Here is a 17,370-nt window from a genome sequence, read left to right on the forward strand (position 1 = left end):
AATTTTCTACAAATGAACTATCTGGCATCCGGACATTTCTTCAATTTTTGGGGCTGTGGAGAGTGCTACTCACTTTGCCCGATGTGCATGGTGGATAACTCTAACGTCTGCCATTGTTCTTCTCAGAAGAGCATGCTGTATAGGATTGAAGGCTGCTTGGAGGCTCCTGATGAGACCATGATGGGTAACATTGGGGTCTACCATGGGTCTTCCCAGAAGAGTAAGATATACATCAGATGGAAGTCTACAGATTCCTTTGAGAAGACTATGGAGGACAACATAAAATGTACCAGTGGCACTGTTATATAGATAGTATTTGAGCCTCCCACGATTCTTCTTACCAGGGGCCCTCCCATAAAAGTCTGATATATCAGATTGGAGACAACCATGAATCTTTTGAGGAAACCATTGAGTATAACATTGCGGTCTGCAGGGGCTCCTCCCAGAACAGTATGCTATCAGGATTCTTCTGAGGAAACCATGGTCTATAATATTTGAGTCTAGCATGGGTCTTCCTGGATTGAAGTCTACTAACATGGTTCTTAGGACACCATTGTGGATATCATTGAAGTCTACTAAGGGTCCTCCCAGAAAAGGCTAATATATAGGATTGAAGTCTACCAGAATTGTTCTGAGGACAGTGTTGTGGATTGCACTGAAGTCTTCTATGATCCCCCCAGGAAGGGTCCTCCCACAAGAGTGTATTATGTAGGATTGAAGTCTACAAGCATTCTTCTGAGGACAGCATGTTGGACAGCACCATTTCATGAGTCCTCCCAGGAAACAATGGCATATAACATCTGTCTTTGAGGATCTTGCCAGACTGTAGCTTTGATGTTGCCTCTGATGGGTCCTTGGAAATTTGAGTTTATATAACTGCATCCTATCCGCCAATCTTTTTCCTTCACACGGGTGTCCTGGTTACTCGCTTTGTGCAGAATGTATAGGAATGTTCTGTCCATTTAAAGGGACTGGGAGGAAACGGGCCTGGGAGGGAAATGGCTGGCAGCTGGATGATCGGGTTTACTGTAGCACAGCCCAGGCTCGCAGGGCCCGGGACAGGAGGAGGAGGAGGGAAGGAGGGAGCAGCCTCCCACAGAAGGATCAGGCGCAAGAGGGCAGAGCGGAGCCTGCCTTCCCCGAGCTGGAGGAGGTGTGTGGCAAGAAGCCTGCAATCAGTGCAGGGAGGCGACTGAGGAGGGGTGGGTGGGGGAGGGAGAGGAGCGGGCGAAATGTGACTCTCAATACAGCTCTCTTAAAAATGCCAGGCAGAAATCTGTGCACGGAGCAGTCACTCCGGCGCACTTCTTATTATGACATTCACTGCTCCGGAGCGACCCACACACGCCCAGCCTGACAAAGCAGACACCACTCCAGACCTAGGAGGACGCGGGCGAGCTGGCAGGCCACCCCTGCCACCCGAGCGGAACCAGCCTCATGTCCTGCCTCTGGAAACTGATCTGTGGAAGGAGGAAGAAAAATGGGGTCGAGAAGGAACAGGAGCAGGTTCAAGTCCAGGTTCAGCAGCAAGTCGCGGTGGCTGCCGGGAGTCTGGGCGTCTTGCCCTTTAAGAAGATGGGTAAGCTCATTTTTGACGGGACGAAAACAGATGCCACTGAGTGCCCACGAATCGCCCACAGCGTTGTCCCGTGACTATTAACCCTTGCGCCTCCGCTGCTGACACACACACACACAGGGCGACCCTGCCCGCTAAGGCAGCCTCCCCAGTGCCAAGCCTCAGGCTCCGGGGGGAGCCCACTGGCCCCGCTGCCAGGTCAGCACAGCTCTGAAGGAGGGGCACGGCTGCAGTTGTTGTTTACATTAGATACGACCGGTGCAGTGACGCCAGTAGGCACCCCTTGTGTGCTGCCAGCCCCTCTTGGTGTTGTGTCTGTTCTTACACTTTGCGTTTTGTTTGTCGATACTCTTAGCGCCTCGTAGGCCACAGTGGGACACAGAACTTTTCATATCAATGTGTGGGGGCGCACAGCTAGCCTAGCCTTGCTGGCCTTTCTGTGCTGGGACACACAGCCCTTCTTGTTGGTGTGTATATTATGCTGGAGCTACACGTATCCCTGTGTTGGGACACACTCGTCTGTGGTTTGGGTATACCGAGCTGTCATTTTGTCATCCTGCGCTGGGATACACATCTCCTCTCATTGCTCTGTGTGTGCAGGATGCAGCAAGCTGTCCTTGCTGGTGTTCTTGTGCTCAGACACACAACTCTTAATATTCGTGTGTGTGTGTGCAGGATGGGCAGCCCTCCTTACCGGTCCTTCTCTGCTGGGACACACAGCCCGTTTTATTGGCCTGTATGAGCTGGACACACCAAGCTGTCCTTACTATTGTTCCTGTGTAGGGACACACAAGTAGTCTATGTTCTGGGTATACAAAGCTGTCATTTAGTCATCCTGTGCTGGGTTACACAAATCTTTGTAGTGTGTTTGTAAATGAGGCAAAAAACTGCCCTTAATGGTCTTCTCTCACGAGACACACAACTCTTCTTGTTAGTGTGTGTGTGTGTGTGCTGGATGCACAAACACACCTTACTGGTGTTTCCGTGCTGGGATGTGTGTCCCCACATTGAAGTGTGGCGACACACATCTGGCCTTGCTGGTGCACCTGCGCTGGGACACCCATCTCTTCGTGTTGTTGTGTTTGTGTTGAGTGCATCACGTTGTACTTACTGGTAATCCGACCCTGGGACACACAAATGTTCTTTTTGGTTTGCAAGTGCACATCACGTTCCTGTGTTGGGACACACACCTCGCACTATTGATACTGTGCATGCCGCGGAATGATACAGGTGACATTAGGTGTGATTGGATGGCGGGTGATCCCATTGAAGTAAATGGGAACGAGTTCGGGTTTAACTGTTGGGAAGGGTTTTCCTGAGCGTGCGGGTAGTCCGTTGAAGTCTGCGGAAAACAAGTGGTGTTTGTGTTAGGATTCCAAGTGTGTTCCAAGCGGGCGACACTCTCCAGGTGCACGCAGGTTTGCTGTGGTGTGTGTATGTGTACGTGCTGGAGACCCACAGCTTTCCTTAACTGTTGTGCTTTGCTGGGACATGCAACTTCTCGTATTACTGTGTTCGCGCCGGGGGCACACAGCAGCCTGACTGGCGGGCCTCTGCTGGAGTGGGACACACAACCCTTAATTGTGTTTGGTCGTGTTTGGAGACACCGGGAGAGACCCGCAACTCTTCTTACTCATGCCTGGGGACACACCGCTGTCCTTGGTCGTCTTCCTCTGCTGGGAGTCGGACACACAGCTCCACCTACTGGTGTGGGGCACAACCCCCTCTCTCTTCCTGCTCTGGGGCGCAGACCTCTTCTAATTGGTGTGTACGTCCTGGAGGGGAGACACCCATCGGTCAATCTTCTACTGGCATACGCACGCCTTGTTAGCGGTGGGCATGTGCAGGACACACCAAGCTGCTCTCAGTGATGCGCCAGGGACACAGAGCCCTGGCACACGGGGCAAGGATTGCCGTTGTGTTTAGATTAGGGTGTAAGGCCACGCAGCCTTCTCTCTGCGCTGGGAAATCAGGGCTGTCCTTTTGGCGTGTATATTGCAGAGGACTGTCGTGTCTGGTGTTTTTTTTGGGGGAAAGCTCACAGTTGTTGTAGTTCCGGGGACACAGATCTGCCTGATGGTTGGTTTGGTTCTGGGGACCCATAACTGTACTTAATTTTGTTTGGTGCCGGGGAACCGGACTGTCCTTAGCGTGGGCACTCAGCGCCTTGCCTCCCCCCCCCCCTTTATCCATCCTTTGTTACCCCCCCCCCCTCTACTCCTAATCAGTCATACCATGCAAGCAGTAGAAAATTGACACGACACCAGTTTGGGTTGGAAGGTTAACATGCCTCAGCAGCTTTATTTGCATAAAGTCTTGGAGTTATCTTACAGGCGATCCGTAATTCACCGTCACCGATACACTATTCCGAGTGCGGCTACCTAGGGCTCCCCCCCCCCAATCGTACTCGTCCGGTGGACGCCTCGGATTGAGCCCGGCCCTGGCTATCCACCTCTCTCTACCCCGGCCGTAGTTGCAGTCAATTATTTGTGCCCCCCATTTCACCCTGCCCCTTGCTAGGTCTTGTAGCGGGTGCCCGACCCCCCGCACCCTTGCCCCGTGCCCTACGGGCTCTAGCTAAAACCGGCAGCCACGCGGTGCCTCGCTAATGTTCAGGTTCCTATACCGGCACCATACAAGTGCCCTTACAATTTCCTATACCGGCACCATACAAGTGCCCTTACAATTTCCTATACCGGCACCACCACAAGTGCCCTTACATTTTCCTATACCGGCACCACCACAAGTGCCCTTACAATTTATTTACGTATCCGTATTTGGGCCGGCACCGCCCTCCGATGCCGGCCCCCACTTTCTGCCTGCCTAGTTGGCCGTCGCTTGCGACGTCCATCTAACCTTTTCTTGCCAAACTCTGCTCAGCCCCCCCTACGCCTTCGCGTTGTTCCGGTTATTGGCATCCTAGTCCTACCCCCGCTATGCCAAAACCCCCCCCCCAGGTCTCCCTGCTGTGTCCCCGAGCCCCCCAGAAACATCGCAATTCCCTCTCACTCAAGGCGCCCCCCCCCCTCCAACTGCAGCCTTAGCAGGTGTCCTCCCCCCCTTGGCTGGTGTCATATCTCTTCCAGATTCCCTGTCCCTCGTACTGTCTTCCTTTCCCAACTGTCTCCCCCATTCCCCCGGTCCCCTATGCTGCGCCCCGCCAGGCCCCCTCTTTCCTGTCCTTGCTGGCCCTCCTTGTCCGGGCTCCCCCCGCCCCCGATGCTCCTACCTTTCTTCCTCCCTCCTCCAGCTCCCCCCTCTTGCCCCTCCCCCTTCGTGACGGCTTACCCCTGCTGTAATTTTTTGGTCCCGGTAGCATACCCCCCCGTATTCTCCTCTTGTTCCCCTCCAACCAGCTTCACTTGCTGCCCTCTTTTTAGTTTGTTGTTCGTTCCCTCCCCCCCCCGCAATTTGGGTCTTGGAATTGCCTCCCAAGTCCCCTACATCCCTCCCCTTTTTCCCCAGGGCCTCCCCCAAGCCTATTGCTCTTGGGGCGCCGTGCATCTAAACTCTTGGCTGCTCGTCCCCCTGTGGGTCTGCTGGCAGTGCTTTGTAAAGGGATCGCAATGTAACTCCGCTGGGCGACCTGTAAGACAAAAGAGAACATTATTCACATACTTTTTATCGGGAGGGTGGGTGGGAAAACGACGCAGCTCTGGCAAGACGGGAAACCGAGGGAGGATGTGTGAATGCTCACACCAGCACGGGCTTTTATGCCCGGCTTCTCCCCGGTTTCCCGCCCTGCCCCTGAAGCTTTCGCGCCCTGCCGGGGGGGCGGGCCCCCTTTTCGTCATCAGCCGCCCCCCCCGGCGCATTTTCCTTACAGGCCTGGGGGGAGGGGAAGGGCGGCCTGTACCGCCCCCACTAAGGGGCGGCGCCCGCCATGCCTGCTTTCGCTGGCGCGTTCGCCCGCCGTAGCGTGGGCACTCAGCGCCTTGCCTCCCCCCCCCCCCCTTTATCCATCCTTTGTTACCCCCCCCCCTCTACTCCTAATCAGTCATACCATGCAAGCAGTAGAAAATTGACACGACACCAGTTTGGGTTGGAAGGTTAACATGCCTCAGCAGCTTTATTTGCATAAAGTCTTGGAGTTATCTTACAGGCGATCCGTAATTCACCGTCACCGATACACTATTCCGAGTGCGGCTACCTAGGGCTCCCCCCCCCCCCAATCGTACTCGTCCGGTGGACGCCTCGGATTGAGCCCGGCCCTGGCTATCCACCTCTCTCTACCCCGGCCGTAGTTGCAGTCAATTATTTGTGCCCCCCATTTCACCCTGCCCCTTGCTAGGTCTTGTAGCGGGTGCCCGACCCCCCGCACCCTTGCCCCGTGTCCTACGGGCTCTAGCTAAAACCTGCAGCCACGCGGTGCCTCGCTAATGTTCAGGTTCCTATACCGGCACCATACAAGTGCCCTTACAATTTCCTATACCGGCACCATATAAGTGCCCTTACAATTTCCTATACCGGCACCACCACAAGTGCCCTTACATTTTCCTATACCGGCACCACCACAAGTGCCCTTACAATTTATTTACGTATCCGTATTTGGGCCGGCACCGCCCTCCGATGCCGGCCCCCACTTTCTGCCTGCCTAGTTGGCCGTCGCTTGCGACGTCCATCTAACCTTTTCTTGCCAAACTCTGCTCAGCCCCCCCTACGCCTTCGCGTTGTTCCGGTTATTGGCATCCTAGTCCTACCCCCGCTATGCCAAACCCCCCCCCCAGGTCTCCCTGCTGTGTCCCCGAGCCCCCCAGAAACATCGCAATTCCCTCTCACTCAAGGCGCCCCCCCCCTCCAACTGCAGCCTTAGCAGGTGTCCTCCCCCCCTTGGCTGGTGTCATATCTCTTCCAGATTCCCTGTCCCTCGTACTGTCTTCCTTTCCCAACTGTCTCCCCCATTCCCCCGGTCCCCTATGCTGCGCCCCGCCAGGCCCCCTCTTTCCTGTCCTTGCTGGCCCTCCTTGTCCGGGCTCCCCCCGCCCCCGATGCTCCTACCTTTCTTCCTCCCTCCTCCAGCTCCCCCCTCTTGCCCCTCCCCCTTCGTGACGGCTTACCCCTGCTGTAATTTTTTGGTCCCGGTAGCATACCCCCCCGTATTCTCCTCTTGTTCCCCTCCAACCAGCTTCACTTGCTGCCCTCTTTTTAGTTTGTTGTTCGTTCCCTCCCCCCCCCGCAATTTGGGTCTTGGAATTGCCTCCCAAGTCCCCTACATCCCTCCCCTTTTTCCCCAGGGCCTCCCCCAAGCCTATTGCTCTTGGGGCGCCGTGCATCTAAACTCTTGGCTGCTCGTCCCCCTGTGGGTCTGCTAGCAGTGCTTTGTTTCAGGGATTGGCCTGTGATTCCTCCAAGACTCTCTGCTGGTCGCCGGCGGCAGAGAGTTCCCCCCACACCAGCTTGCTTCCACCGGGCAATCCCTGCTATTATCCTGGCCGGCCTCCTTGGAAGTGCACCCCCCCCCCCCTCGGGCCTTTCATACACAGCCCGCATTCTGAAGTGCCGTCATCCATTCCAGAGACATCAAAGCCGTGCCCACCTCGGATAGGTGGGTCCCGTCCCCTTCAAAATACCCTGGGACTTTTAACGTGATGAGGGGGTGTCGGATCCAAACCATCCCTCTGCCTTTCAAAAAACTGCCCATCCGATTATTTGTTTTGCGCCTTGCTTCTTCTATTGCGCCGTGGCGCAATGCCCCCTTCCACTCCTGTCTTGTGATTATCTCCGACCACATCACCTCGCCTCCCCTGAACCCACTCCCCATCCTCTGGAGTAGGCTTCGCAATAGTTCCGACAAGTCCTTCCTTCCCTTTGTCACCAAATCATTGCCCCCTATGTGCAATAATACGACGTCCGGCCAGGGGTGTACCCTTGCCGCCTGTTCCAAAGTTCCCCATACGGATGAGGCCTTCAAGCCTGCCTGGTAGATCCAGCTGATCTGAGTGTTCCGTAGGCCCAAGTTCCCGTCCCTAAACGCCCGTCGTGCTCTGGCCGCTGCGCGGGCCACAAAGGAGTGCCCCACGACCCAAACCCTGGTGGCTTCTGTGGAGACATGACAGATTGTGTTAGCATATGCAGACTGCCGGATGACCTTCCCCCCCCCCCTGAGCCACCCTTGCACCCCCCCCCGCCCGCTCCTCCATTGGGTCCTTTCCTAGCGTACGTATAGCTTGTATTTGTCCGAAGTCCATCGCCCGATCCTCTTTACTATGTCCTCCCCCAGACCTTCCCTGCTGGCTGTTGTCGCTGCACCTCTGCGAAATGAGTGAGTGGAATATAGCCCTGGATCCACCCCCGAACATGCCAGAGTTCCTTCCAAGACCCGCCTGAACTGAAAATTGGTGAGGGGGGTGCGGTCCTTGTGTAAGAATAGGTAACCCTGCTCCCCCCCCCTGATGGTGAAGTATGCCGTAGTGCATGCTACAGGGCAGAAAGCCTCCTGTCCCAGTTTGGCTAACCGTAGTTCCCTTCCTTTGCCCTTCTGGTCTGTTTTGGAAATCCTGACGTTGACCGATAACCCCTCACCAATGTGGCTTACATCACCCCATAATAAGGCCCTGCTGCTTGAATCATTCTTGGCATTGGCCACCAGTTCACTTATCCGTAGTGCACCGAAAAAGGCCAGTGCGAAACATGCTTTGAACATTATGCATTCGTAATGCGAGTAGCATACCCTGGCGGTTGCTGCCATGACCTTTTGAAGCAGCTCAAAATCAATGGGTTTCCTTATGACGTGGGGGGGGGCCTTTGCCATGTCTGCCCCTGCCCTGTCCCAACCTTTCAAGGCAGCTCTTACTAGGAAACCCTTGGTCGGGTCCGGCTGGCCCGCCAGCTGGCTGTGAAACGCCACCGCACTGAGATGGCCCCCCAGCCACGATCTTGATTTGCCCGACCCCTTTGCCCAAAGAACAAACCCATCCACCCTTTTTTCTAGATCTGCTTCCTGTAAATGCCTGGTGTGTAACAGGAATGTCTCATAATTAGCCTTGTATCTGGTCCACGTGCTCCCTGCTAATGCTCTGGAGGCGAGCTTTCTCATTCCTTGACCCAACTCACTAACTGCCATAGATCCACGTTGAACGGAGTCATGATGGGCTGGGCCATGCTGTGTGCTTTCCGGAACTGTGTCATCTGTGAACGAGAAAGTGCATCGGCCGCTTTATTATCCACCCCTGGTACATGTCGTGCCTTGACGGCCGCATTAATCTCTAAGCATTTCTGAACCAAGTGTCTTAATAGGCACAATGATGCCGGGCATTTTGCTGAGTGCGTGTTGATTGCCTGCACCACGGCCAAATTGTCCGACCATACCACCAATCGTTTGTTGCGTAGCTCGTGCGACCAAATGTGCATGGCTGCCACCACTGGGAATAACTCCAGCATGGTGATGTTTTTGCACCACCCTTTCCTCACCCATGCCTTAGGCCAGTTGGCCCTGCACCATTCCTTCCCCAATATTGCCCCGAATCCCACCCTGCCTGCCGCATCCGTGAATAGCTGTAACTGTGCGCAAGCTGTCCACGGTGCCTGCCATAGACTTACCCCGTTGAAACCAATTAGGAATGCCCGCCATACTTTGAGGTCCTCCCTAACCCCTGCCCCGAGGCGCACCTTGTGCCACCCTTTCTCATGCCTACCCGCTGCTGCCGCCAAGCGTCTTGCAAAGACTTTCCCTGCCGGTATGACCCTGGCGGCAAAGTTGAACTTCCCCACCAATGACTGTATGCATTTTATGGATACCTTCTCCCCTTGTAGCGCCCCATCTATGTCGCTGATGAAATCCCTGATTTTTTCTGCCGGTAATTTGCATGTGCCCCCTACGGTGTCTATCTCTATTCCTAGATAAGTTAGCTTGGTGCAGGGTCCCTGCGTCTTGTCCCCCGCCAATGGTACCCCTAGTTCCTCAGATAGAGCCAAGAAATTCTTGAGGAGTGCTGCGCAGATGTCCGTGCCCCCTGCCAATAAACAAGAAATCATCCAGATAGTGAGTTATCCCTCCCCTGCCCTCCCTTTTGGAAAGGGCCCATTCGAGGAAGGAGCTGAATGCTTCGAAGTATGCACATGAGATGCTGCACCCCATAGGCATGCATTTGTCAACGTATACCTGTCCCTCAAACTGGAAGCCTAGCAGGAAGAAGCTGTCCGGGTGCACCGGGAGCAACCTGAATGCTGCTTCTATGTCTACCTTTGCCATTAGTGCCCCTTTGCCGGCTGCCCGTGCTAGGCATATGGCCTGGTCAAAAGATGAATACGTTACTGTGCATGCCTCCATGTCTTAACCGTCATTTACCGAGCCCCCCTTGGGGTGCGATAAATTGTGTATCAGGCGAAACTTCCCGGGTTCCTTCTTGGGTACTAGTCCCAATGGGGAAATGATGAGGTTGTCCAATGGGGGTCCCCGGTAGGGGCCTGCTACTCTTCCTAATTCAATCTCCTTGTTGATTTTTGCCCTGGCCACTTCCGCTCCCTCCGAAATGGACTTTGCGTTGTTGGCCGTTCTGGCTCCTATGTGACCCTGGTAAGGGATGCGGAACCCCTCTAGGAACCCTTGGGCTAGTGTGTCCCTCCCCAATGAGGCCGGGTACCTGCCCAGCCATGTGAGCAGTTTGTCCACCTTGATGGGGGAGAACCCCTTGCTATTGAGGCCGTTCGCCGGGCCCCCCTGCACCTCCCACCTTTCCCACCCCCTTATCCCAACATTACCCATGCTGCTTCTTGTGCCCGATCCCGTAGACGTGCGTGCCCATGTCCCCACTCCTCTTGATGAATCAGTTCTCGAGGCACCTTTAAGAAAAATTAGTTTATTGTAACATACATTGTAAGCCGTGGTAACCCCCCCCCCCCGTATTCATAGTGACACATTGGCCCAAGACCCGGAAATAACCTATTCCCAGTCCATCCCAGCGCTCATTTTTTTGGGTCGTTTGCGAGGGGCCTATCCCTGCACCAGCGCGCCGGGTGACCGTTGTGGCCACAGGCGGCGCAGGCATGCCTGAACTTGCAAGTAGCTCCCCAGTTGCATATTCCATCATTAAAGAACCTGCAAAATGGCTGTGGCCTGAGGGGCCCGTTGATCAATCGACCAGCCCCTGCTGCTTTTGGAGTTCCTTCCGGGGCGGACGTCAGTACCGTGCCCGTGGTACCCCGGACCGGTTGTGTCCCCCAGCTGTTGGCCCATGCTGTGGCTTCCGTCCGGCCCTCTCTGGGTGCCGCAGGTCTAGGGGCCGTGCTGGGGCTATTCTGCCCTACCCCTTCTGCCGGACGCGCTCCCCCCACTTCCGGCCAGGGATTGACGCGCCCTCCCGCTAGCATGATCGTCCCATCTGCTTGTTCTACTGTCCCACTGGAGGATTCCAACCAATCCTCTACCGACTTATGGTGCCATTTTAGCTTAGGGTCGTGTTCCATGCGTAAGCGGAAACGCTGGTCCCTCAAAAACCATTCGTTACCGCCCTGTTGGTTGTATTCATGTATCACACAAGCCCTGTATGCCATCAGGTGCGGGCCCATATCGGGGTCCTTCTGGTTGATGGTTTGGGACAGTATTTTGAAAGCAGCTAGCCAGTTTTCCAGCGACTCCGCTGGCCGTATTCTCTTCCTGGCCTTGGCCAATTCCCTCCCCCCAGTTCCCCTTAGTGTGTCATTCCCTTTGGTTTCATGTTCAAGGAGTGACAATATGTCGATGAACTTGCCTTCCCAAATTTCCTGCTTTACCCACTCAGGCAAGAGCCATGCTGAGTAGTTACCCCCAGTTGTCGGTGGTAATTTAGCCCTGCCTCGGTGCTCCCAATGGTGTTAGCAGGGGTGTTCCCAGTTGTGCCGTCATCCCCCCCCAGCCAGACCCTGCTGGCCCCTGTGGTATCTGCCCCCGTTGTTTTGGTGGCCAAGGGGGCCGGGGCACCCGTTGCCCCTTGCGCAGCCAATACTGCCTTGACAATTTTTTGAATGAATGCTGACTCACCCTCGTTTCCTGTTGGTACCATGATTGGCAGCGATCCTTGGTTAGGCCTTGTTGTGCCTTTGGGTTGCCCTTTGGGGGGGGCGGCAGGTGGTTGGGCTGGTGTCGGTGCTGTCGGTGCCAACCCAGGTGCTGCCGGTGTCGCCCCTATTATTGCTTTTAATGCTGCCAGCTCTTCCTCTAGGTCCCTTTTTGTTTACTTCACATGCGGACCCCCACTTGTCTTTGCAGTGCGCTTCCGGGGGGGGCACCCCTCCTGTCCACCCCCGGTGGGGCCATTATCCGGGGCACCTGCCCCTTCGCCGTTTGTCGCTTCCCTGTTTGCCGGCATAGGTCTGGCCCCTTCCGTGTTGTGTCCCGGGATGACCCCTACATTGTTGATCGTTGGACCCCCCATCCTTGCCATGGCCGCCTGCCACCCCAGAACCTCGGTGAGGGCCATAAATTCAGCCCAAGATTGTGCATCCATCCCTCGCCCCACTGTTGCTGGTCCGGCCACCTCCTCCAGAGTCTGGCCGTCTTCGAATAGTACGAGCTCGACCACGTCCGGCCCTGCGTTACTAGTACTTGTGTGTACCGACATGATGACCTGGTAAAACAAATATTGAAGTCACTCAGATGCACAACGATCCCGTTTACATGCTCAACCCCGTGCCCCGCTTGAACTTGCCTACTGGTTTGGTTGCATGAGAGGACTCCATGGGATCGTCTGATATTTTCAGAACGCCCTATGTAAGAACACATATCCACTTGGAGGTTACCCGTGGTGAACTGTATTGCTGATGTATGGCTATTAATTGCTGTGTAGGCGTCCTCCTTGCCCTGCAGATATGGCTGGGGTTGTGTAAAGGATTTCCTGGATTTCTGGCAGGCCCTTTGTTATGGTAGGCTAAAGTGGTGTTGTGTGAGTGTATGCCGCACACTTGTTGATTTGTTCAAGCCCTCTTGACGCTTATAGGGTGATGTCAAACTCCCATAGCTGTAAAATCTACTGACCATTGCTAGAATCGCGGGGGCGCCGTGTCTAGCCAGTGCGGGATACCGTGGGAACGCCCTCATTCTTGCGTGTGGTGTGCGGCGGGGGGGGGGGGGGCGGGGGCAAGGGTAAATCTGGGAGTAGTGTCCAAAGTGCGTGGGCAAGGCCCGCTCATACCCCGGATGGAAAAATGGGGGTACCTATTTTCGCTTGAATTGCAAGTGAATGTATGAACTACCTTAATAAATTCCGGAAGCCTGAGCATTACCTTGCGCTTTGATCAGACGCTACATCATGGCCTGAAACACTTGTGCATAAGCGCGTTAAAATTACCACTTCATAGCATACTCTTTTATGACGAGTTGTGAACGCATACCATAATCCTGTTTTTTTTTTTTTTTTTTTTTTTTACTCCGCCCAACCCCATAGAACCCGGATCCCTCATGCGCTTCACCAATCCCCCCACCCGGAAACCCCCCCCCCCCTGAGAAGGGGAGAAACCATTAGCCAACGGCGTCCGCAAAACCCACCCCCCCCGCTCCGCTCTCATTTGGGCTTGCCTTGAGTGTCATGGCGCCCCCGCGCCACCACCGCCCAGAGGAAGCCCCCCCGATACCCCGCGCCGAGACCCCCACTTCCCCACCTACCCTCGAACGCCCAGTCCCGCAGGTGCCCCCCCACTGCCCCCCCCAGCCCCCAGGCCCCCCCTTCTGCCCGAACAATCCCCCCTGAAAGAGCAACCCCGCCACCAACCTCACCGCAGCGGAATACAGCGGCAGAGCCCCCCGCCCGGGAAAAGCCATCCAGTAAAAGGCGCCGGCCCGAAAGCCAGGAGGGGAAAACCAAGAGCCAACGGCGCCCGCAAAACCCCCGCCACCGCTCCGCTCTCATTTCGTTATTTGAGTGCAAGAGCGTACCCGCGCCACTACTGCCCGTGTCCCACGTGTCCCCTCCCCCCTACCCCAGCCGCCGCTCGCGTCCGGTACATGAAGGACCAGAACGAGAGCCGCCCAGCCGAGCCCCGCAAATCCTCACATAAAATAGGCACCCGAAACGCATCACGGCCCACGGTCAACAGTACCCGCTCTCAGCGCCACACCCTGTATTTGCCCGCGCCACGCTCCCCCTCCCCGTGGTTCGCCCCCCCTCACAACCAACAGCGACATGTTTATAATATGTATTTACACCCGCGTACCATCATCGCACGCACCAAACCCCCTTTGTTCGCACAGTAGCCAAACACCATATGCATTATCCCCCCCCCGCACCTCCGTCCCCGACTGTTCCCCCTTAATTAAAACATACTCTACAAATTTACAGAACCGAATACAATTACTACAAGTAACAACGCTGCAGACACGGTGTTAGAATAAAAGAAATCAGAAGAATATGCACATCCTAGTAGTTTTAATTCCGTTCTAATACTTAAAGGGGAGAGGAGAAAACAGGCAAGGATACCGATAGACAGTTGCCATCGTGCTGGCCAGTAACAGTATCTGCCTTACGACATCATAATTCGTTCAGCTTTAGAACAGTTGACAAACGGAACACACGTTGAGACATTTGCGATTGCCTAACTCGGGGAACTGACTGCGCATTTCACTGGTGTATCTTTCCCGGCCATGGTACCCTGCCCATCTCTTTGCAAAGCCACGTTTATAACTAACCAGCACCTTTTGGCCGATCTCTATTTAGAAAGGAGCATTTAGATAAAATGCATTAACTATGTTTGACTTTTACATTTTCCCCAGCCATAATCCACTGAAATGTTAAATGCAGGCATTTCCCCTGGGTCATCAAAACGTTGGCATGCGTGGGAATCCAGACCTAAAACATGATCTCCCATCCTCTCCCAAAGTGGAAGGTTTACACGGAAGGGGCGGCGTACGAGTTTGCTGAAGACAGGATGGGTCTATGTGCAGAGGAGCATAGTTCCAGGCACGGAAAATCCGAGCTGGGGAGATGGACGAGGACGAATCTATCTGTGCTTACAACTCGACCCCCCCCTCTATTCCTAATCAGTGCAACACCTTGGTTCTCAATCGTTCCCGCGAGGATTGCGGCGCCATCTTGCGCTCCCCCAATGCATCCCCCTCGCCGTGTTTTTTTTTTTTTTTTTTTTTTTTTTCTTCCCCCTCCCACACAACAACCAATGGCTTGTTTGTCAAGACCATATGCCATAACGACGACTGCCATCAAATGTTACAGCCTACATACGGCCGCCGTTTTGTTGCCACTGGCGATGTTCATCTTGCAATCCCGCTTTAATTTTGATACCGTTTCATATCATGAAGTAGTGTACCTCACAACGCTAACCCCCTGAACACAATCCCCATGGTAGATGATTTACCCCCCCAACTCAGTTGTACATTGACGCTCCTTCTACGGTTGACCACCTGGGCGCCATCATGGCGACAAACGGCTCCTCCGCCCCTCCCCACACCCCCCCAAGACGGTGTGTGTGAAGTGGCACAACCAGCCCCCTTACAATAAGGTCAACCTGAGACCGCCTAAAATCGCGTGATTAACAAAGCCCCCCTCCCCCTACCGACGCAACGCTAAAACGAATTTACTTAATACGAAGTCCCCAAAACATCAAACGAAACGTATCTCAAAGGGGCGACCAGCAGAGAGCCGTGCCACTCCCCTACGTACCTTCAAATTGTCCCGGCTGGAACCGAAACCTGCTGCGGCAGCAACTCCCGACAGATCCCAACGTTTCGAACCCTGGACCACGCCTGAAAACGACCGCGATGCCGACGGAGCCCGAGGATGCAAGAGGGTTTCTCCACGTGATGCAGGATGCCACCCCAAGCCACGATCCGACGATACAGGAAACTGGAAAATTCAACAAAAAACGACGCAGCTCTGGCAAGACGGGAAACCGAGGGAGGATGTGTGAATGCTCACACCAGCACGGGCTTTTATGCCCGGCTTCTCCCCGGTTTCCCGCCCTGCCCCTGAAGCTTTCGCGCCCTGCCGGGGGGGCGGGCCCCCTTTTCGTCATCAGCCGCCCCCCCCGGCGCATTTTCCTTACAGGCCTGGGGGGAGGGGAAGGGCGGCCTGTACCGCCCCCACTAAGGGGCGGCGCCCGCCATGCCTGCTTTCGCTGGCGCGTTCGCCCGCCGTTACTGTTTGTGACAGAGGCTGGCATCACAAATGGGCTCAGGACCCTACCTACTCCTGCCGGTGGCACGTGTCTCTGCTTACTGGAGGTGCCGGCATAGCCATGATAGGCGACGAGTACAGGGGGCAAAAGGGGCAACTGCCAACCTTACTGTAGCAACGGGAGCAGGGAGCACACTTTGTCCCCAAATAGAGGATTACACTTTTCAGCTGCCCACTTCACTTCCTAAATGGGACTGCACACACTGCAGGGGATAAACACGATTGGTTGCCTTCTAAGCCGTGTACAGGAACTGCCCTGTTAGAAGCAGTGACTTTGACCAGCTTCAGGAAGCTGCCTGCAATGCTGAATTCTTTAACTTGGAGTGACTGCCTCCAAAGCTGAAAGCTGCAAGGTAGCACAGCAGGTTAGGCGACTGTTGCTGAGATATTATGAAATGCTGAGATCAACCTATGAATCCAAATTCTTTCTGTAAAATGTGCTGTAAAATGAACCGTTTCCTTCTGGGAAGGAGGCGAGCTCGGCTCCTTGCTCGTATTCACCGGGAGAGGCGGGTTGGGCTTTTGTTGTCCCTGTAGTGAAAATCAAAAGTAGGCACCATTGCTAGTGTTTCCGATTGGGCAGGCGGCACAGGGTCATTCTCACTGGTGCTTCTAGCTGGGAGCACATGGATGTCCCCATATGAGTTTCTGAGCTGGGGACACACTGGGCGGCCATTAAACGTGTTTTTTTGCTGGGACATACTGCTATTCGGGCCTCATCATGAGTTGGGCGGTAACGCAGCGCTATTAGCGCCGGCGTTAATAGCCCTACCTCCAAACCCCCCGGCGCTAATAGCGCGGGATCACGGGTTTGGCGGAACGGGTATTGCCCATTCCCCACTGAGCCCATTTGGGAATTCCCCATTCGGCTCAATGGGGAATTTTCCCGCTCTTACCGCCGGCGGATTTCCCTCCGGCAGACCCTTAAATCCGGCGGTAATAGCGCTACCGCCAGATTTAAGGGTTACCGCCATACTCGTGATGAGGCCATTTTATAGCCGAGTTACGTCACTGTGCCTTATAGTGGGCACAGTTGAATTATCTATGTCTTTGCTGTTGTTTTGAAGCTGGGGATATAGGTTTATCTGAATTGAGACAGAGGTCAAAGTGGGCAGGAACTAAAGGGTACGAGGTTCCCTTACTTTCTGGGGCCCTCAGGCATCCTTTCCCGGACTATTCCAACCCAGTCCTCTTGCCCACCACACTTTTACTCCCCTCCCCGCTCGCACTTGCTGGCCTGGGATGAATAGCCCTTACCAGCCCCCACCTCTAGAGCTCCCCCACTATTGCACTTCTCCCCCTTCCCCCACCCGCTCACACTTATCACCTTGTCATGCACTTGCAGGTAGGATTGTCACAAGGCCAATATAACAGTTTCTTTTTTCTTGTTTTCCTTTGACTTCCCATGCCCACTGCCCCACTTTCTTGTCTTGCGCCACTTGGAAACACTTGTATATCGGCGCCAACAAATGTCCAATAAATAAAATAACATTTACAAAATCTTTCATTGTTCCCATACTTTATGCAACTGAGAATAAGGTTCCTGGAGAGCAACTTAAAAAAAGACTCCTTGTTTTAATCTGCACCCCTACAGGAGACTCGAACGTGAGCCCTTCGGATATGAAGTTAGTATAACATCCCACTGAGCTACCTCACAGGTCCTGGACTTGCGGTTATTTCTTTCAATAGACTGCT

General features: G+C 54.6%; 1 protein-coding gene across 1 annotated transcript in view; it reads left to right on the plus strand.

The window, feature by feature from the left end:
• Positions 1 to 1,190: 1,190 nt before the first annotated feature.
• The window catches only part of PLCD3 (phospholipase C delta 3), a 467,775-nt gene continuing 451,595 nt past the window's right edge, over positions 1,191 to 17,370 (plus strand). Inside the window, exon 1 of the mRNA XM_069634237.1 lies at positions 1,191 to 1,579. Coding sequence (XP_069490338.1) covers positions 1,438 to 1,579 — 142 coding nt within the window. The 5' untranslated portion in view covers positions 1,191 to 1,437. The remainder of the gene's footprint in view (positions 1,580 to 17,370) is intronic.

The sequence above is a fragment of the Ambystoma mexicanum genome, chromosome 13, assembly GCF_040938575.1.
Source record: "Ambystoma mexicanum isolate Mex_15411 chromosome 13, UKY_AmexF1_1, whole genome shotgun sequence".
In the NCBI taxonomy this organism is placed as follows: domain Eukaryota; kingdom Metazoa; phylum Chordata; class Amphibia; order Caudata; family Ambystomatidae; genus Ambystoma; species Ambystoma mexicanum.